General features: G+C 39.4%; 1 protein-coding gene across 1 annotated transcript in view; it reads left to right on the top strand.

The window, feature by feature from the left end:
* LOC139720827 (polycystin-1-like protein 1) overlaps positions 1-22,226 on the top strand; it is a 101,413-nt gene that overhangs the window by 11,045 nt on the left and 68,142 nt on the right. The window contains exons 5-11 of the mRNA XM_071632164.1: positions 1,419-1,531; positions 16,637-16,902; positions 17,648-17,786; positions 18,109-18,668; positions 19,162-19,318; positions 19,940-20,141; positions 21,077-21,304. Coding sequence (XP_071488265.1) covers positions 1,419-1,531; positions 16,637-16,902; positions 17,648-17,786; positions 18,109-18,668; positions 19,162-19,318; positions 19,940-20,141; positions 21,077-21,304 — 1,665 coding nt within the window. The remainder of the gene's footprint in view (positions 1-1,418; positions 1,532-16,636; positions 16,903-17,647; positions 17,787-18,108; positions 18,669-19,161; positions 19,319-19,939; positions 20,142-21,076; positions 21,305-22,226) is intronic.

Raw genomic sequence — 22,226 nt, 5'->3', positions numbered from 1 at the left:
GATCATCATGTGCTTGGGTACCACTTCATGACCACTTCATGTGACAGATCTGCAATTGATGCTGCTGTAAATAGAATTTAAACATTGGATATGATTTGTGAGTCAGTCGCCATGACAAAGGGGGTCATAGCATCAATGCACTTTCTTCTGTGAAAGCCAAATAATGTGTCATTGCCATCTGGCGAGTCAAGTAGGTGATATTTGTGGAAAAGTTTTTTAGTCCAACCTTTATCTAGAAGAGTCTATAATGGTATTATAGTCGGATCCATGCTGCACCTCGAAGGGGGAGCAGTCGCCATGCACATTAATTTGCTTGTTTTATATGCATACGTATACTTGTACGTATATCTTTTAAAAAAAAAATACAACCTTGTTTTCCTCATTGTTACTCATTTTGGCATGTATTTTGTCAATTTACGTTTTTTCAGTTATTACAAATATCTTCTGCTTAAATACGTTGTATAATTTCTCTGTTTATTTTATGGAAATGAAAACAAATGAATCTTGAATCTTGAATCTCATGTGGAATGGCATGAGGTTGAAGAGTATTTTTCTCTTCAGATGAATATCAATAGACAGCTTTCTTGAATTGTAGAAAGTCGAGATGGGTCCCTCAGAATGTTCATCGTTTTGGCCTATCCCCTTTCTCTGCTTGGAGTGATTGTTGATTGGCACCGAAAACCCCATAGCACAGAGACTCCAACTCTCCTGTTTTCAACGGGAGATCTCCCGCCAAAAGCCCATTTTTGCAAAATCTCCCGTTCTTTCGCTTGAGATTTAATTTTTCCAGCCCAGGCTCTGTGTCTCCCGTTTGAAATGATTTCTTACTTAGTGTCATCGTATCTTAAAAAATAAGCCTTAGATAGCACGAGAGAGCATCTAGAACCCTACCAGCCTAGAGCTTCCACTTTAGAACCCTGGCCGCAAGGAACTTCGCGCTTTGCGCTCGTGATGTGTGCGAGCCAAGTTGGAGTCTCCCGTTTGCTAGGGGTTTCAGGCGGGAGAATCTCCCGATCAGAAGGTGCTTGAGGTTGCAGTCTCTGCGTAGCATTGCAGCATGCTGTCCAAAGTCCCTGGCACAGAAAGGGTTAGCATGCAAAGTGTGGTCATTATTATGTGGCTCCAAAAAGAACAAGGAAAAAGTAGGGTAAAGCGGGAAGACAAAGAACAGAGTGACAATACAAGAAGAAAGAAGGTGTATCGCAAGGAAATTATCGATTTCAATCATAATTTGGATGGGATAGCCGTAGATAATCATGCTTAAGCTGTGGATAGGAGGTATCTATGGCGTATGGTATGTCTATTAAACTTTTATATATGAATTTTAAATAGCTACAGAAGGCAGCATGTCATGTGGACATAAATATTGTAATTAGAAAGCATTCCTTTCAATGCTCGTCTTCTTTCGTGGTCTCTAGTTGGCAACCAATCAGTGGATGTTCCCGTCATGGATGCATTCCAGGCGGTACCCGTTCTCTTCGACCACTCCCATCATGTGGATGTAGAAGCTGCCACAAGTTTTAACTTGTCGGTGAGTACAATACTGTAAGACTTTTTCAGTTTTAGAGGATTCTTTTCTATCAGTTCCAGATATGAAAACTTCATATTCAGGAATAAATGACTGGACGCTGATTCAAGAAATGCATCATCAACATCATGTTCATGTTCATCAGTATTTCAAGAGTGATGATAATGACGATAGTAGATGTGATGATTATGATAGTGATGATGATAATAATGATGTTGATGGTAAGGATGATAGTGATGATGGTGATGATGATGATGATGAGGACAGTGATGACAATTGTGGTAAAGATGATAATGAAAGTGATTACTGAGAACAATGATAGCAGTGATGAAGATGAAATGATGATGACAGTAATTGTGAAGGTGATAATGATAATAATTATTATCATTATCATCATCCTTTACAGTGTATATCTTCAATGATATTATTTTTGATCTCAGATTCTTATCTTTGGGCTTGAAATATCTATTTGGATTTTGCTGATTTTTATTGCCTCTGTGTGAAAATGGTGCTGGAGGCTCTATCATTTTTCATTTCCTGAAGTCAACATGAGGTGATGGTCTTGATGAAATTCCTAAAGTCTTAGAAATGAAAAATAAAAGACACACAAAAGACTCTCTGCAAGACAGTGCAAGGTGTCATTGGATATTTGAAGTTCAAGCATTTCAAAGTGACCTGCTCTTCCAGGAAACTATGCATCGGTGTGTTTCTACATGAGAGAATTGGGACATTGATAACTTGGACTTATGTGTGGCGCTCCGACAAAATGAGTCATAAGTTGCACAGGGAGTTTTCCCGTAATGAGCCGAAAATGAAGGGGAAGCACTGCTCGGGTCGAAATTTTTTTATGACGGATTTTGATTCCTTGATGTTTTATCTGTTTGTACAGAAAATTTCAGCGTGTAAAAATAGTACAAGTGTCCCAAATCACAGTTTTTCTTAGACAATTTTTTTTGGTTACATTTTTTTCGAACGCTCGCCATTGCGTTGCGTTTCGCACCTATTGTTCTTGCCTGATCGAGACTCCGCCTCCGTTGCCAGGGTGTATGCTAATTAGTCATTGCTCTTGACCCCATTAAAGACAAAACAAAGCATGGTGCGCGCGGCGGCGTCAGCGGCCAAGCGGCGAGGGCTTTAGAATTACGCAATAATAGTGAGCTGACCACCAAGGCTATCGATTGCATGACCAGCGAGTTTCGTTTGATACATGCACTCCATTTCATGAAGTGGCGATTGATGTGACGCACAAATCGCGCTGAAAACTTAATTTCAACGAACGATCACGCAAAATTTATGATACTTTATCTATGAGCTAATACAATTATCACATATCGAACTTGAAACCTCTTTATGCGTGTGTGTACTCTTACAACGGTTATTAATTGGCCTCATTAATGAATTCATTCAAATAATCATAACTTTCGTTCCCTGGTATGTGACTTGCTGTTTTAAGTTCATCTCTGGAGATATAGTAAGGCCTAAGTTGTCAGTTATTCTCGTTTTTATAAAGTCGACAATGCGTGTGATAATTCGCCAAATGTATGTAATACGTACTATTATTTCCCTGGTTAAAAAAAACTTATTGCCCTATTTCTTATGATGGTTTGGGCCGTGACGGCATGGAGAGAAATCGGAAGACAAACATTATTAATGCCCAAATAGCTCGTGTTCACTTTGGAGGATATTCTCACCCTTGTCATCTGTGTATTTATTAGAAGTAGGACCTATTTGAGAAAGGGACAGAAAGCTGTGTCGCTACTCAAAAGTGTGCTTCTTCATTTTGTTTTGTTTTTTAATCAGAATGTTTGTAGTGATAGCTGTTTGTCGTGTATTGCGTGTAGCTGACATGTGAGAGGTCTGCAAAGAATTTGGCTAACAGCTTTGCGAAGTAGCAGCGCTAATTGCCCATTGAATTTCGTATTCTGAGGAATTTCAAATGAAAGAACTCGGACGACACTGTTCACGCTTTGTATCCGAGTAAACCCCGCATCAACGAAGCCTTAAACAATGAAAGGTAAACTTCCTGCTATCAAGGGGTGGATAATCACGCAACCAGTATTCTTTCTTCGCCATTGATAGCAGAATCAGTGACAGAATGGAGCAACAGTGTTGGAGGATCGGCATTATGTCTGCTAATTTGTAAAAGAATTTTTCAGTCCCCTTTTGTGTTCAGAACCACAGTCAGGGACGCTAACTTCCCTATCTCCTACAAGCTATCGTTACTATCTTAAAACGTGAATTTTATGAAAGGTTAAAAGTGATCGCGGAATCAGTTCTTCTGCGTGGCACATGCAGGCTTTTATAATAGGATACCAAGCTTACCTGAATAGAAAGGGCGGGGATACACACTTATCGCAATCATGCGGATTTGAGAGTGATACACTCTACTACTTTTCTTCATCTTTCCCCCGACAAAGACCATGGTAGTTAAAAACAAACAAACAAACAAACAAACAAGCAGTTGCATTATATCAGAACGTACAGAATTTTTGTTTCATGTATGTATAGGTCATCTCTTGATGTATAGTAGGCATTTGTTGTCGTTTTTACAGCGTTTCCTAATAAATGCCTATAGCGAAAACCCAACACAACTTTTATCAAGGAGGGAAGGGAACTTAAATCTAAATATAACATAGTTTACAGAAATCAGACATGTAAATAAGGCAATCATATACATCCGCACGGCCGAGTGTAATCTCTTACTTTGATTATCAAACATGATCGCCTGCATTTACGTGCTTTTTTCTAATTTCTTGAACTTTGCCTCATTTTCTCTTTTTTTTTAAACAATTGCTCAAAACATTTAAAAATCGTAACACAGTCTGCTGTCCCACAACAAAACATTCCATTTGATTTGCCACTTATTGTTGGTCGGGTGACGCCAAATGGTGGAATCTCGAGCGATGATACACGGCATTTTGTTTGTTGGTTTTCGTCTCATCGCTCAAAAGAATTTTGACTACGATTACAGAGGTATCATCTATAACTTGTACAAGACATAACTGATGGTTTACAGAAGAGATCATCAATTCAGTAAAAATTGGTCAAGTCATGAATTCACTTTACCCATCAAGTCTAATCGACCTACGACATTGTTAAGGTAACCGCGCCTTTTTATTCTCATAGTTCAAACTAATACTTGACATAATCAAAACAAATATTTCTTTATAAAATTTCTCAAAATACTCAAAAGATGGCCTAAGTCAAAAATTTCTACAAAGATTGCATACGGCAATCTTTACTAGCCTAAACAAGTTTTCTAGAGCTATCAGTTCCCCCTATGACGATGACTTCGATTGCGTTTTGAACTTGTATCGAACTACTTTCAAAACAGCTATTACCTTTATAGTTCGATTAATAAACCAGTCTTTTGAATTCAAAACCAACATTCGAAATTGTAACCATACAGTAACATAATACTTCATGTCAATACAAGTTGAAAAATGTAAATGCTATAATAGTAGCGCAAAATAAATGAGTAACGATTATCTTCATACATTCTAATTCATAAGTGATGTCGCTACGAAAATGACACATGGTTTGACGACTGCTTCAAGCAAATTTAAAAAAAAAAAGGGAATGGGATATACTTCTAATGATAGTACCACGCCGTACAATGCATTTCACTGTATTTGGTAACGTTTGGTTACGTTTCTGTGCGCTTTAAGTACGTAAAATAAAAGGCAGATTGATGCTATTAACATGGTAATACACAACGCATTCAAAATGTTTTTTTTTTTTTTGAAATACACCGTGTACTAATATTTTAGTATACGGTTTGAAACTTTTAATTTGCGAGTCCTTTATAAAGTTACATTACATTATCAAGCAAAAATTAAAGTATTTAGGGATTCGGATTAGCGCAGAAGACTAACAGTGCTATATATGGCGATCGTTCGCAACAGAGACAATCCTCTTCAATAGATATACAATGTAATTCTGTTTTCATGAATTGAAAGAGAAACGAAAAGAAGTCAACTTTTTAACTTCATTTAGCTTTCTCACCAATTGAACTTGATTTGATCTGCCACGCATGATCGCTGTGTGTTCTATTAATTCTATTAAAATATTATTTAATCGGCGTGCTTGTTTTTCATGCAGAATGTCACAGGTAAGTTTAATTCATTGAAGTTCATAATGTTTGTACATATGGCGTATTTGTTGCTTTGTATTTGTATTTTTATAATATATCATGTGTCCATTATCTGATTCTGACCACGAAAATATGGCGACTGTTTAAATGCGGAGCATGTACTGGAAAACTGTAATGTCTCCTGCCAGTATAGACAAACTAATTTCTAGTCTATCCCCGCTTGAAATGGAAATGAAATAAAAAAAAAAACGAAGTTCGACTTTCAGTAGATTTCAACCGTTTTGTATAGTGCCTGATTCATGTAATGGACACAATCCTTTAGCACATAAGCAATCACACAACTTTCGGGAATAGATGTGTGTCTTAATGATTGTATCTCATGGAAGAAAACTTGTCTCCTTGCCTGAATTTTAGCTTTTTCCTGTTCAAGCTTGCATGAAAGAAATAGTTGAACATCAATCGCAATCATTGAGAGAGGCACACCCTTAAAAATAAGCACAGGAGTACTGAGACACACTACGAAATAAAAACGGGCCTTCTATCACTATTGACAACGCATGACATTGAACTGGTTTTTTTTCCCTTGGGGGAGGGGGGGGGGTAATACAATTGATTATTCTGAAGGTTCGTTAATCACACAATGAAATATGGTTCACTATTAGCTTAGGTTCGTTAACAAGAAAATTAAATGCGGTTCCTTTCCGGTCATTGCCGGTGGTTCCTTTACCCGAAGTAATCAAACAATCATTTTTTCTAATAAGGTTTGTGAATACAAAACGAAATGAAGAAGGCCTAAGTATTAATTCCGAATATTTGTCAGTATTATTATCTATACTCCACTTCTCAAATGCAGAAAGATTGTAACTGCAAATGTGATGTTAAAAAAAATTCAGCTTAAGCTACAAGTTAATGGTTTTTTATATGCTATGGTATTACAAAAGTGACTGAGAATAAGAAGTATATTTATGATACAATAATTGTAAACCCAACGTGAAGCTGTCAAGCCTACATCAACCTTTGCTTCTGATACGTATAATATGTGCAGCATTGGCAAGCGTGATAAGCGATAATTACTGGGCACACAACGCCTATAAAGGAAATGTGCCTAATATGGCGGGAATTCAGAATGTTACGGCTGTATACAGCTGCGGCAGAACAGACGCGAAAGCAGTCTTTGATGCTCTGCAACATTACGACCATGTGCGTAATTTGAGGGTTTTTAGTACACGCAAAGAACACGATCTCAAAAGACGACTATCATTAATTAACTTCATTGACTTTTTCTACCGATGCTGTCTTTTGAACCCCCGCCTACGATAGGTTCTCAGGTTTTATTTAGGTATTGGTACTTGCATACTAAACACATCCTCTTTAGTCTCCATTGACAACAACATCGGAGGAGAATGGAAGCGATGAACGCCCTCGCTACAAGACGCTTCTCGTAAGACGCATTGCGTGCCTGCCTACAATAGGTTTTCAGGTTCTATTTAGGTATTGGTACTTGCTAAACGCATCCTCTTTAGTTTCCATTGTCAACAACATGGGAGGAGAATGGAAGCGATCAACGCCCCCGCTAAAAGACGTTTCTCGCAAGACGCATTGCATGCCTTTTTTTCTTTTTACTGTTTCCTATTGTTTGTGAGTTAAAAACTTGCGGCAAACCACAACGCAGCCGACACACACCGCATACCGACTCATTCATGCGGCGGCAGCGGCACGGACACAAACGCGCCGAAGTTTACATTCGGGCTGCCGTATTGGTCAGAATCGTTAATGACAGACCTGTCCTGCGATTGGTTAATTATCTTACATACCCAAGCTATCCCCTTATACGGTAGTGCGTGCGATGGAGCGTAAACGCCGTCGCTAAGCAGGACTGCTGTATTGTTTCGTCCCGTGAAAGAAACAGGTTGTGAGCTTGAACGTAGCCTGAACTTTGAGAGCGATTTTCTCCGTTATTTAGAAAATGGACTGAAATCATAAACGTAGTTTATATTCGTTTTTATGATCTATAGGGATATCGAAATGAGTTGTATTACATATCAGTGTAAAGCTTAGAGTCTGTAGAATTCACATATAGGCATAACTACGATTTCATTTTTTGCGACTTTTGACTCATTCCGACGGAGCGCATCACTTATGTGACAGTAGACTGCCATACATTTTTAGTGACAGTGACATTCCATAGAATTCTGCTTTAGTTGTCTCTGCCTCGGAATGGTGCCAGATGCTCGATGTATTTGTGTATTTTGCCATTACTCATGAGCCTTTATTCTCCCTTGATTTTAAGGTGTGGCGTGTAGAGAATAAACTTTGGTCATGGTTTTGGTCACAAGTGATCAATATGGCAGTGTGTGGACAAAAAGTTATGCTTCAAAAATTTCATGACACAAGACCAGGATCATGTCCGTCAATGATGACCCACAGCCCTTTTTTATTTTATCTCATTTATAGTTGTGTGTTTTCTGAAGGCAAACCAAATTTAGAATGTAGAAGTGATGCAGTAAGACAAAGATTTTAGTTACGGCTTTTAATGTGTGAATCTCTCTCATACACTCTAAAAGAACCATAATCCGCTTATAGATGCAGATGGAAGTATCAGCATTTGTAGAACATATCAGTGAAAGTTTGAGGAAAATTGGACAATCGATTCCAAAGTCGTGAGCTTTTGAAGCTTCGGTGCTGTCATTGCTGGATAAGGAGACTACTACACTTTGTGATGTCGTAATGGACAGCAATAAAAAGAAAATATGAAGAAAACTCAACATGTATTGTACTTTCACGTCTTTAGCATATTGAAAGAGCACTTGACTTGCCTCTTTTAGAAGCAGGGGAAATTATATTACCATTAGATGAAATGAGTACTTTTCATGAAAAATGAAGTTTTGTTGAATTCTCCATATATTTTCTTTATATAGTTTTATAGTTGTCCGTGATGATGTCATGAAGTGTAGTAATCTCCTTATCCAAAGATGACGGCGCTGAAATTGAAAAGTTCATAAATTTGGAATTGATTGTCCGATTTTCCTCAAATCTTCACTAATGAGTTGTACTAATCATAATTATTGCAGTTTTCAGGAAAATTGTCTATGAGTAAAAGTGCCTATTATCAACTGTAAAGTCATTATCAACTTTGTTTTTGTTTCTCTCATTTGGTTCTATCTTTGTGGTTTGAACTTTTAATGGGCAGAATCTTCCATCCGTAATGCTATTAGAATTTAATTTGTGTTTTAGATATATTTTCCTGTCTGTTTGTCTGTGTGTCTTTCTAACATAATGTCACATCTCTCAAGTGTACAATAACTTGTATGGCTGACTCTTTATCTTCATCTTAAATTAAAGATATATTCATCTCTTGTTTGAGTTTGTCCTTCTCTGATTTTTCTTCTCTGAATTTTTTTCCTGATCTTTTCAAATTTTCCTCATACCCCCCTGCATATTTTCAACTGCTTTTATTCTTCATTTCTTGTGTGTGTTCCTATCTGAGATTGAAATAACAAAGGACGTAAGCAAGAAACAAGAGGCCAATATTAATGGCAAATTCCTATCGGCAGGTATCACAGGGGGAGAGCAATTAGGATCACGCAAGGCCCAAACCACAAAAAAGCCGGAAATAACCCGTATCTGTCTGGCATTGGAAAGGATTCTTAGATTGAATTGAAAACAAAGATTGAATTGTGTAAGTTTGTTGTCATTTGCTTTGGAATATCTTGGCAAAGAGAATATTTCATTGGTCAGCATGTTTATTTATAAGCAAGTACCAAGCTTCAATCTGTTTAATCGCAATAAGAGGGTTGGATAGCTAGTAGATTTTGACAGTCTTTTTTTCTCTCATAGTTGTTTAGTTGTCAGCAAATTTTGCATTATCTGTTGAGGCAAATCTCATCCTTGAATCTAGATTTTTAGTGAGCCTTTTGCATGGACTTGTACACTCAGCACACGTTTGAATTCAGTGTCCTATTCAATATTGATATTTACTTTTGAAAAAAATCTGAGGTGTGATTAGTTCATGGAGCAAAATTTCGTTATTCCTGAAAAGTGGCAATCGATAGCATTCCACCTCAAGGATTCTTTCCAGGGCATGGTTTTGGTCATAGAGATCTGCCGCAAACCAAATGAAATTTACTGAAGTATGTTTAGCAACTGTTCCAAATCAAATCCCATCTATTTTTCTCATTATTTACATTAATATTCATTTATTTATCTAATGTATCTATATCTGTACACTTGGTATTCATTTGGGTCCACTTGACATGAGATATCACACACAGCAGTAGAGAATTAGTTTACATGACACACAAGACCATGTACACCATGGTAAGGAATAATCAGTACCATCTTTGAAAGTTGTCTTTATCAATTGTAAAATTGTACTAAAAATGGATGGTAGAACTTTATTGGAAAACAAAATAATAAGACATTAAATATCTGTATTAAAGTAAATTTTAATGTTTCATATCTTTTCAGAAAAGAGTGATATTGGTTGCAACCATACAGAATGCAAATTTGTGCTGTCCTCCTCTCCTGAAATACAGTACTGTATGAAAGTCATTGCAATAAAATCATATGAATGGTCAACAATTTAGCAGCTACAGCCTCTTTCCGCTTCAAATCGTGACAATAACAACAACAAAATCTAATGGGAAGGATGAAAGGTTTTCTTGATGATACCATGTCAAAACTAAAGAAGCATTCTGAGAGCGCAGACCTCTGCCAAGCAGCTCATTTCCACCACTGATCTTGGTCGCCAAATGAGATCCACACATATGTATGCATGCTGAAAATTGCCCGATTTCCCAATATAAAAGCCTTTTTTTTAATGTCATCAGCTTCCAGCGGCGCGGTGTCTTGCCCGAGCAAAGCATGCACTTCAAAAATGCGCAGTTTGAACTCTCAAGTTCATTGACCCTACCTGCCAAAATATTGAAAATCCAAAAAAATCCATAAAAATTCCGGGATCACTACCAAAACTTTATCATCTGTTCCTTGTGTCATTCTCAAGTTTTCCTGGAAGTTTCATCTACATCCGTTCAGAACATTTTGAGTTGTTTTGCACACAGACAAAGAAACCAACCAACCAACCAACGAAACAAACATGCCAATGAAAACAAAACCTCCTTCCTTGGTGGAGGTAAAAAGGGAATCTAAGACCATCTACGAGTACCTCATAAGCGACTATTATGCCCCGCCCTCTATTTTCTTTTTTTTTCCTTTTTTTTTAAAACTTTCTTGTTCCTTTTAACTCTTTCAGTCTTGTGGGCAGCATGTTTATGTACAATGTCAGTAGGATTTTAGGCTGGTGGTGCCAAGAGGGTTAATGTGATGATGGTCTTAATAGTGTAGTGCACACACACTGGGACTTCACCTTGACCTTGAGTCAAATTCCATAGGAGGACTGTGCTGGAGAGATGCTCATTGTGTTTTCAGGGCCGGCAGGGGAGAATTTATCCTGGTGTAGCATGATGCAGCAGAAAGGATCTGCAGAGAACGGAGCAATTACGCGAAGGTCCAATAAATCAGCAGCTGACGCAAGCATTGTCGTCATGCAGTGGGAAGAACAATTGCAGTCATTATGTTGAAGACCTCTGTTTCCGGTACAGGGCAAAGTTATGGGGAAAACTGTGGATGTGCTAGTATGCTTAAGTGTGGAACAGGGCAGATTCTATACCATCAATCAAACTAACAAACTCTTTGTCAAAAGAACAAACGTCACTGAAACACCTTAATTTGATAAAAGAATGTCAGTCATATTCTACTATTATAAATGGGACATGTAAGAGAAAATATGAGGAATAAGGAAGAAGAAGGGGCAGTGCTGGTATGGAGGAGGATGAAGAAGAAGAAATATGAGAGGATGAGGAAAAAAAGAAGGCAAGAAAAAGAGATGGAGGAGGAAAAAGAGATTGTGATGGAGGAGGAGGAGGAGGAGGAAGAGGGGTGGCAGAAAAGGCAAAAGAAGAAATAGAAGAGGAAGATTAGGAAGAGATGGGATGGAGGCATAGGAGGAAGGAGAAGAAGAGATGAAAGAGGAAGGAGAGATGGGGCAGAAGACGAGGTGGAGGATGATGGAGGAGCAGGAAGAAGAAGAATAGGGGATAGAATAGGAGGAAGAGGGCAGAGGATAAGAAGGGGAATGCGCAAGACAAGAAGGAGAAGTGAAGGATGAAGAAGAGGAAGAAGAGATGGGGATGGAGGAGGATGCAAGAGAAAAAGTTAAGGCAGATGGAGGAGACAGAAAAGAAGGAACAGAGGAGGGAGAACAGGAGAGGATGGAAAGGAGGATGAAGGGGTAGAGGATGAAAATGCGAAAGAGGCAGAATTAGAAATGGAGGAGGAAGATGAAGAAGGATGCATGGTGGTATGATAAGAGGAAAGGGTAGCGGAGGATGGGTAGGAGACGGCAGAAAAAGAGACAAAAAAGATTAGGGATTGGGAGTGAGAGGAAGGAGAAGAAGGAATGGTAGAGGAGGAAAAGGAGGAGGCAAAAATAAAAAAAACTTGAAGAGCTGGTAGATGGGGAGTAGGGCAGGGAAGTAGAAGAAAAAAGAAATTGTGGTAAAAGAAAAGGAAAAGGATGAGGAAGAGGAAAAAAGGAAGGTATGACAGAGAAGGAGAAGGAGGCAGAAGAAATGGAGGATGGTGGATCAGGATGAAGAGGAAATGGAATAAGAAGAAAATTAAGGAGAGGAAAAGAAGAGATGGTCAAGGAGGAGAGGGGAATGGAAGTGTGGAGGAAGTATAAAAGGAAGATATATTGCAAGAAGTGGTAGTGGAGAGGAAGGTTGAGGATGAGAAGGAGGAAGGAGAGTTTGAGTAGAATTTGAAGATGAAGAATTTGATTGGGAAGGAAGGCGGTGAAGAGGAGGAAGGAATATCGGAAAAAGGAATAGAAAATATAGGACGAAATGCCAGGGCATAACTTAGGAGGGTGCAAGTTTGGACAAGATCAATGTGGAAGATGGCAGTGATGGGGAGAAAGAGAGATGGAAGAAGAAAATGCAGTTGGGTGGGAGAAGGAACAGGGAACAGAATAAGAGCAAGAAAGGAGGGAGAGTGGGCATGAGATGGAAGAGAGGATGATATCGTAGGTAGGAAGGAGATGATTGGTAAGTGAATGGTCCCACTACATTTCACATCTTTGAGAACCTGCCAAGAAATTTGTGATTTTGTGTGTTTGTTTGGGGGAGGGGGGGGGGGAGGGTGTTAAGTGGAATATCATCCCATGCTATTTGCAACTCTTAACTACTGGAACAATGTGTTTTGTTCATAAATACAATGAATCATATTTGCCCCCCACGGATGGAGCAAGAAAGTGATGGAAGTGCTTTTCACCCTTGCCTACTAAATCATCAGCCGGTCCCCAGAGCGGGCATATGACGCATGCACATTCATTTCTGTTTGGTTTTTTTTTTTTGGTTTTTTTTTTCCCTCAGCAAATCACGCGATTGTCTTTTGAGGGATCGGCTTCCTTCAGCAAAGGGCAATGAACTCTTTTCCCCATTGTTTCAGAGCCCCTTTTGTTCTTCTTTGCAGATGTAAAGCCTACCTCCTTTGACCCCCTAGCATGGCCCTTTCCTCTCTCTCGCTGCCAAAATTGCAGCGATTTAATACTCCCAGGGAGAGAAGGTACTGGAGGCGGGGAATTCTTTCATCTATCTCGTAGCATCAGTTTTGCTGCTGGGAGCTATCCATTTCTTGCGGTTTGCTTGCTTGATGTTTGATAGGTCATTACTGGCTTGTGCTAGTCTGAAATTCTTTCTTTTTGTTTTATTCATCGGTGAATTACAGACACTTTTAAAAAGTCATTGACCCATTACTTTGTCATCATAAAAACACAGGTTTTGCTTGATTGTTTTTTAATAGGTCATTACTGAATTAAAGTGCTAGTTTGAAAATCTGGCTTTTCATTCTATTTATTGATGAATTACATACACTTTATAGTCATTGACCCCATATTTTGTCCACATAATAACGCAGGCTTTGCTTGATTGATTGAAAATCTGTCTTTTTGTTTTATTTATTGGGAAATTACCGGTACATACATTTTAAAGCCATTGACCCATATTTTGTCTGCATACAGTAACAACACAGATTTGAGTTTAGTACAAGTTCATTTTTAAATAGGTCATTTCTGGCTTGCTATAAATGAGATTCTATCTAACTGTTTTATTTGTAAGGAGTTATAAATGTCATTGACCCATAATTTATTAGCATAATAAAACTTTGCTGCTTGCTCATTGTATAATACTGTAGGTCATTTCTGGCTTATTGTATTTTGAAATTTTATCTAACTGTTCCTTTTTTTTTATGAATTACATTGTAAAGTTATTGAACCATAATTTGTCAACCTAATATCTTATACAATTTTTAATAGGTCATTAAACCATAATTTGTCAACATAATATTTACACAATTTTTAATAGGTCATTATTGGCTCATGCTGGTTTGAAATAGTGCCTTTTAAAAAGAAAATATTGATGAATTTCATACATTGTGATGTCATAAACCCATACTTTGTGAACATAATAATAGAGCAAGTTTTCTTTGCTCATTGTTAAACAGGACATTAGTGACTTGTCTTAGTTTTAAATTCTGGGCTAACTGCTTCATTTTACTGATCAAATTGCATTGTAAAGCATAGTGACACAAGTTTTAGTACATCATTAATGTCTTACACAGTATCCTTGTTTGAAGTTCTACATTTTTTATTTATTGATGAAGTTACATACTTTGTAAAGTCAGTGTCTCATATTTTGTGAACATAATAATGCAAGTTTTGTTTTCAATTTTTGTGAACAAGACGAACAAATGTATCATGTAAGCTACAAGCTGGCTATTATCTGACAGTCTATCACTTTCCTGTTATCATTTTAGATCATTATATTGGCTGAAGTCCTTGCTTGTGTAGAGAACTTCTATTCATTTGAGTTCAGAATAGAAGTGATTTTTCAATGTCTATCGGGGGGGGGGGGGCGGTGGGGGGTTAACAACTGAAATGTAAATGACACAATGTTTTTCATCCTGTACTATAGAATGTGATAACTTTAAAAAGAATTATGCAATGCAAATGAATGTTGCCTTGTGTTAAATACATGATAACCTCAACATCACTTGTGTGACCCAATGAATGTCAGATATATGTGACATGTATTCTGTAATAGTTTTTCTTCTATTCTTTTTTTTTCTTCAAATTACTTGTATAGACCCACAGGAACCTTGTTCCAAACCCAGATTCTTCCAGTGATATTATCTGCCAATCACTGCTAAAGTACCGATTAACAAAATATATCAGAATGCCCCTTTCTGTATACTGAGCATAACTTGCGTGTTTCCATATTAGTAACAAAGAACAGTGCAGGAAAACATGCATGTTATGCTGTGTCTAGGGGAAGGTATATTGCACATTCCAGTGTCTTTTACTCATCATTACGTTATCAAAGATTGAGAGATGATGTCACTGGCAGAATCTTGGTTTGGAAGGTTTGTTTGTTGTTTTTTTCTGCAAGTAATCTGAAGAGAAATAGCTGAAAAATTATTATAAAATCTTTGGCACACATTTATCATTTGGCCACAAAATTGATGATCAGGGTATTACTAATCAGTACAAGTCAGCATGCATCGGCATCACATAGTTCCTTGACCTCCATGGGAAGATAGAAGGGAATGAGGGTGTCACATATAGCAAACATTCCTTCGATATTGTCAGCTGTCTTAAATTAGCCTGAAGGAATTGCCCCCTGCATGTTGAGAAAAGACAGCAAATAATTCATGTCTTTATGAAATGGAACATGTGACCAGAAGATGATGGAATTAGCCCTGTTACATCGATGTTGGAGAACTTAAAAAAACAGCCAGTGCTATGGGGAAGCCCACCAAAGTCCTACGCCACGAATGTTGGCATCGGGCCTAAAACTTCCCGCCAATCGCTGAACAGCGGGAGCACGTGAACTTGGCGTGGGATGGAGGGAGGGCGTGTCCGAGTTTGACGAGTGGAATGTTTGTCTTCGTGCGTCACAGAAATACAGTGACCAGAGATATAGCAGTGGAAAATCTTCTCGAAATCTAGGGACCCAAACCTGGAATATTGTCAGTATGCTGCCTTTGCATAAAGAGACGGGTCATGAGACTTTTCGAGCGTCAGGATTGGTGGAAGCATGCAGCGAATGACGTTGTACATTCAGTATCTGATACCCGCCAGCTGAAGGGAAAGTTTATGGAACTGAAGGAACAGTCTTGTTGCAGGAAAGGAAGTAGAAGTTTTCTCACTGTTTGGGATATCAGGGGATTTTTTTTTCCCCCATGCTCTTTCTTTTTTTTTGGCACAGAGAGAAGTTTTAATGAGGTGTCCTGATCTGAAATCTACTGAAATATATTTTTTTTTGCAGGATGTGACATTTGTGAAATCCTTGGAAGCCTTACCAGAGCCAATGGGAGGATTGTTTGTCCTTATCTGGATTGCAAATGTACTGACCTCTACAATTCTTACAACACCCAAAGTTAACTGACCATTAAGCCAGTCTCAGCGACCAAAGCGAAATGAGATAGATATGGAGTTTGTATGTCACAAGACTTTTCTTGGAACTCATTCCTTAAGAGAAGTTTCCACAGTTGTATTGAATGCACAAAATGGATTAATAGGTAAATATTAACTTCTTTTTGACTCTGTTACTCGCTAAAGACAGATTGACTGTTCTCTTTTCTGGACTGCTGCCATAGTTTTCAGCAATTCACACAGCTTACTCTGAAAGCAAATCAATCTTTGAAATAGGCCATAGAGATTTTTTCAAAACATTGCCTTAGATTTTTGTATAATAATATTTGTGTGTGTTCGTGTGTGTGAGTGTGTGAGAATAATGGTGTACTTTCAAGGTACGTTTGCGATTCATGTAGAAGTACTCACATACCAGAAATTCTACATCATAAGTGCAAACTTACTCAGCCCTATCAAGTATGTAATTTTTACTGTTTTAATAATGATTTATATGTTTGAGAAACTTCATATTTTCTCTTCATAGATGTCATCTGTTGCATCGATTCAGTCTGTGGAAGTCACATGCGAAAACCAGCACGACAAGAGTAACCATACAATGTCAGTGACGGTGGACGACCCAACCCCTTTGGTCTCCTGGCACCACAACTTTCCAGACGTTGGAGTTTACGTGCTCTCCGTTGTGGTCATGACGGTGGACGACGAGATGTTCACGCACAACTCAGCCATCAGCGTCCAGGAGCAAATCGAAAGCATCAGCCTCACTGGTCCAGATCTCACCAAGTTCCTCTGGTAAATCATGAGATTTCAGTTTTGCCACTATGAATGTGCTGTGTACACGTTCTACATATCGTCACTGGGCGACAAAACCTCGTATCTACAAAATGTCAAATGTTCAGGAGAGCCAAAAAACATGGCGGCCAAAGCACTGTGGCAAATGGGATAGCATTTCCTTTAACATGCCGTGGTGGCTTCATTTTTCGAGTAAGACAGTTGGGATATGGACAGGACATCACTTAACCCATTATTTGACCATTAATCGAAAAAAGTCATTTTTGCAAAAATTGCAGATACAAGGTCTTGTCACCCCAGCGACGATATGACTTTATGTGTGTGGCTGTTTGTCCTCTTTTGCAACAACCCTTTGCTGTGCCCTGTTGGTCAGTGAGAGCATGTCTGCTCTGCATGCTTTCTTTGAGATTACCACCTCAAGGCATCCCAAAATTAGCTATTAATTGATAGAGATACAGTAATCTCCCTCATCACTGCAGTATTACAATTTTGATCTTGTGAGTCTGTTAAATGTTGTCATAGCAGCACATGTTTGTGTAGCATATCATTTCCAGGTTTGGGTGAAGGGATGGATTATGGAAAAAAGGGGGGGATGTGACCTGAAACCCTGACGTAGTTTCGTTTTCAAGTTCACCACTGAATTGAAAATGGGCACATAAATGGCTAACTTTAGCTAAAAACATGTGATGATGCAGCTGAAGTCCCTGTTAAATTGTCATTTTCTTACCTTCTTCTCCATATCAAGGCCCTCAACCACCCAAACGTGGGAGATGATGCCATCGCTAGGGACAGACATCCTCTACACGTGGCGCATCAAACCTGTCAATGGCTCATCTTCATCTGGCGGGGACTACTCTGTCGTGATGGGCGGGGCACACACGTTGGTAAGAGAATTTGCGAGATACTGTGCATTTTAGGGTCTTAATGAGGTGTAATACAGCTAGACTGAAACCTTCCTGAGTATGTCCCTTCAAAGAGAAGGTTTTTTGATAGTGAGCATCAACCCTTTCTGTAACAGCCTCTTACTGATACTGTCAAAAGTTTTCCTTTGCGGAGCTTGCTATGAACAGATGGTAACTTCATTGAGCTTTGCGAGCATTCAGGTCCATTTTATGCAAAATTATGATTCTACAGGTATGTCATGCTAATGTGAATGTTGTATCAATTCAATTTAATTTATACGAGTCATTTTGCCTTCGAATTTAGGGCTACCTGCCATTCACCAGTCCTGGGCTGTTCAACCTGTCCCTCACGGCAGCCAATCAGATTTCTTCTACTGCCATCTCTGTCCTCACCACCCTGCGGGAGCCAATCACGGAAGTCGTTGCATCCTGCGCCCCGGTGCTACACGGCCTGGAGTCCCAGATCCTCGTCACCGTTCAAGGTGGGCCAGAGTTTGACTTCCATGTCAGCTTTGCGGACGGTTTGAATGCGACGCTGACATCCGTCTCCTCCAAGGTGTCCATCGAGTACGCTGACTACTCAACGAGTCCTCCCACTTTCGTGTACGCCATTGGCAAGAATTACACTTCTCTTGGTGACTACAAAGTTGTGGTTGTGGTTTCCAATGGCATCTCTGAGCAAAGAGCTTCGACGGTGGCGAGGGTGGAAGAGAGAATAACTGGCCTCACCATCTCGACGTCGGACTCGTGGCTGATCAACTTACGCTCCAACATAACGATGATGGCCTCGGTTGCCACAGGCAATGACGTTATCTTCACCTGGAACTTTAATGATGCGTTTGGACCCACCACTGTCACATACAGGTAAGTTTCCATCGAACAAGGTGTGCTTTCACAGAAATGTGATCTGGATGTGCAGTAGATGGTATGTTATTAGTATGTCATATTGGCGATCCCAGCGAGTATTGTTGATGGTGTATCTAACCAGTACCCACATTCATGCAAATTATATTCCTGTAGACTGCCAAGAAAACACCATGAAAGAACTTGCTGACCAATTTCTAAATAACCTAAATGGTGGTGGTTTCAGTGCAGGCTTGTGGCACCAAATGTCAGAGATGTCTATCACAGTCTCTCAGATTCGGCCTAGAAGAATCCTAAAATGAGAATATATAAGAGCCTCCCCGATTTGGGACTTATTTTGCCCATGTAGATGCATGTACCAACACACCGGCAACTCGTTGATTGTTCCCTTGAACCTCCTTGATGTTGCTTTGCCAGTGTTGGCATCCTGGGCTTGCAAATGCTCATGGGTTCATAATAAATTCGGTTTTCATTTGTTATACTCTCCTTCCAGTAATGGCAGTTACAGTTCAGCTGTCCACACCTTTGCCTTCCCCGGGGAATACATCATTGGTGTCAGTGCCCACAACGCTTTGCAATCAGATCCAGTTGTCTACAATTACCCTTCAACGTTCATCGTCCAGCAGGTGCCAGAAGCGTTGGAACTGAGCGTGAGTTATACATGTATACCAAACTTGGCCTGTTATCATTGTGAATAAGATATATACAGTACACCAAAGTCTGCAGAGAAATGATTAGATTTGGCAATTGAACAAGAAGTTCTGGGCTGGCATTTGAGAGAATCTATTTAGATAATGAAAATTTTCCATTTTCACCTTAACTCCTCTTATTCTTCTTTGTCCCCTTCCAGATATTCATATGTGTTGACTTTCAGCAGTGCTGTATTCTCTTGCGCTGGTAAAAATATCAAACAAGAATCTTGAAATTTGACATATTATCTCTCAAACTGAGTGATACATTTGCCTTGAATGTGTAATGTGTACATATCTAAAATGTAGAGCTGTAATCAGGTTGTCAATTTGCTTTGTGTCTGAGATTTACAGCTAAATCACAAACCAGAAATAGTGTCCATCAAAAAATATTGAGCAAAAATTGTGATGTCAACTGTGTTAGAAAATTCTTACTAAATTCCTCCTCTATTAATACGTATGCCTTGGCAGAATGATATGCATCTAAAATGTATATGTTTGTGATGTCGGAATATTAATGAGGAGATGGCAAAATAAATAAATAATTCTGTTCCCCCCCCCCCCCCCCCAATCACCTGTCAGGTCATTGGTGGGGCTACATCTGCTTCCCTCTTGAGCAATGGGGCAAGCTGGGCCACCAGCACTGTGGAGTTCCGGGCCTTCTGCTGGGGCTCCCACATCGATTTCTTCTTCGACTACGGAGATGGAACCATTGAGGTGGTGGAGGGAGTGATAGACGAGTATGGTAGTTTCTCCGGCGATGGTCAGCATGTCTACACATCAGGTAGGCACCAATTGAACACTTGGTGGGCCGTATGCCATGTTTATAGTCCAGCAGGACTTTCTCTTCTTCTTCTTCTTCTTTTTGGAGACCTCCTGGCACATTTACTAGAAAATATAGATCTGTTTTATTTTCAAATCAAAACTATGTGAATGTGATAAAAAGTGGTCTACCAGGAACATGAATCTATGGGTATGCACTCTCCATGGAATTCTGTAAATGTGGTGCTGAAAAAACACAAACAGCAACATGAATTATGTACATATGTCCATCCTTGCAGCAGCAGGAGCTGTGAATCTACTCATAAACATAACTATCTCCAATTTTAGAAAAATCTTAACTTTAGGATTGGCATTGCTAGCTCATTACTATTTTAAGCAACACAAATCTTTGTGACGCCATCGTCTGAATGATAATGAGTTAAGAGAAAAAGCAAAGACCTGTCTTTGATGAATAGGGATGCAGAGTGGGTTAGAAACTCTGTTATGCCTGTTGCAACATCTAATTACATTTACACGGTGAAAATGTCAGTACATGGTGTAAAGTCATTTGTAGCCAACTATAATCAACTGTGATACTGTACAATGACTTGGTGCAGACAGTTTGTCACTTCTTGTGGGCAAGAATTTTTTTCTAAGCTGGGCACAGTCATCATTTCAACCCTCTGGAACATGCTTTCAGAGAGGCATTGAAAGTGTTGTGACCTTCAACACTTCAATTATCTCCATGCCTACGGGAACTAGATGAATAATTTGAAGGCGACAGACAATATTATGGGTCTTGTGGGTCCAACAATTCATTGCGCAAAGCAATAATGGATTAAGTTTATGCGAGTCTTGACGAAGAAGCATTTTTCAGAGGTGTGCCTCTGGCCCAGTGTTGATAGTTTGATGGTTTCTGTCAGTGTGAGGACATTTGATGCAATTCTGTGTCCGCAGAGGGCGAATACACGGTGACGGTCACCGCCGGCAACCAGCTAACCAACATCAGCCAGACGCTGAGGGAGCCCTTCTACGTGGAGGTCCCGCCCACCAACCTGCACTTCTCCCATGACAGCTACAGCTTCCCGTTCGGCAACCGATCGGTCCTGACCGTGGACGTGGCGGCCGGTAGCAATCTCTACTACAACTGGTCCATGGGCGATCAGACCAACTACATATTTGAAGGTGGGTTTTTAGTCGTCTGAAGACTGTTGAGGAAGAGCTGATTTTCCTACACTGTAAAAGCAGAAATTTTCACGATGTTAAAATTTTCACACATTTCGCGCACCCAGAAACTTATCGCAAATATTTTTGCTTGCCATATGTGTCTGTAGTTAATGTCTCGATTCTGTGAAATTTAAAACAGATCAAGACAGAATAAACTGACCAGAAAGAATATAAGTGGAAAAATGAGCAAAGAAAATGGGATTCCATCGGGATTTGAACCCGAGACCTCGGGATTGCTAGCCTGGTGCTCTACCGACTGAGCTATAGAAAGCCCTAGTGCGGTGTTCTTCCCAAAAACCCTAAATTCTCAATGTTCTTTCTGGTCAGTTTATTCTGTCTTCATTTGTTACATACTAAAAAAGCTGCATCACTTCAGTTATCCCTCGTATTTATCCCCAAGTTGAATTATCCTTCGGGTTTATGCCAGGTTTAAGTGTGTGCGTGTGTGTCACACACAGACACACTGCTATAGCTTCTGACCATCCGAGCATTGAGAATTTAGGGCTTCTGGGACGAACACTGCACTAGGGCTTTCTATAGCTCAGTCTGTAGAGCACCAGGCTAGCAATCCGGAGGTCTCGGGTTCGAATCCCGATGGAATCCTATTTTCTTTGCTCATCTTTCCACAAAATTAAAAACAGGTAAAACTCATCTTATCCGGCCAAGTGCGAAAAATTATGCGAAGATGTCCACTTTGACAGTAGGACGCATTTCCCGTAAGTTACTTGCTCTGTACTGCCACTACTACTAGTCATTCTATGTATACTTGGTCTCCAGCAAGATCTTTTTCAGTGTGTATAGTCATTGATTACCAGTGCATTGCATACATATGCTAAGTGAGCAATGGTGAAATATCTCACTTTCATGAGCATGCATGTAA

The sequence above is a fragment of the Diadema antillarum genome, unplaced genomic scaffold (assembly GCF_040938485.1).
Source record: "Diadema antillarum isolate AM-2024a unplaced genomic scaffold, OU_Dant_1.0 scf00000134, whole genome shotgun sequence".
Lineage (NCBI taxonomy): Eukaryota > Metazoa > Echinodermata > Echinoidea > Diadematoida > Diadematidae > Diadema > Diadema antillarum.
This window is presented reverse-complemented; position numbering and strand designations above follow the sequence as displayed.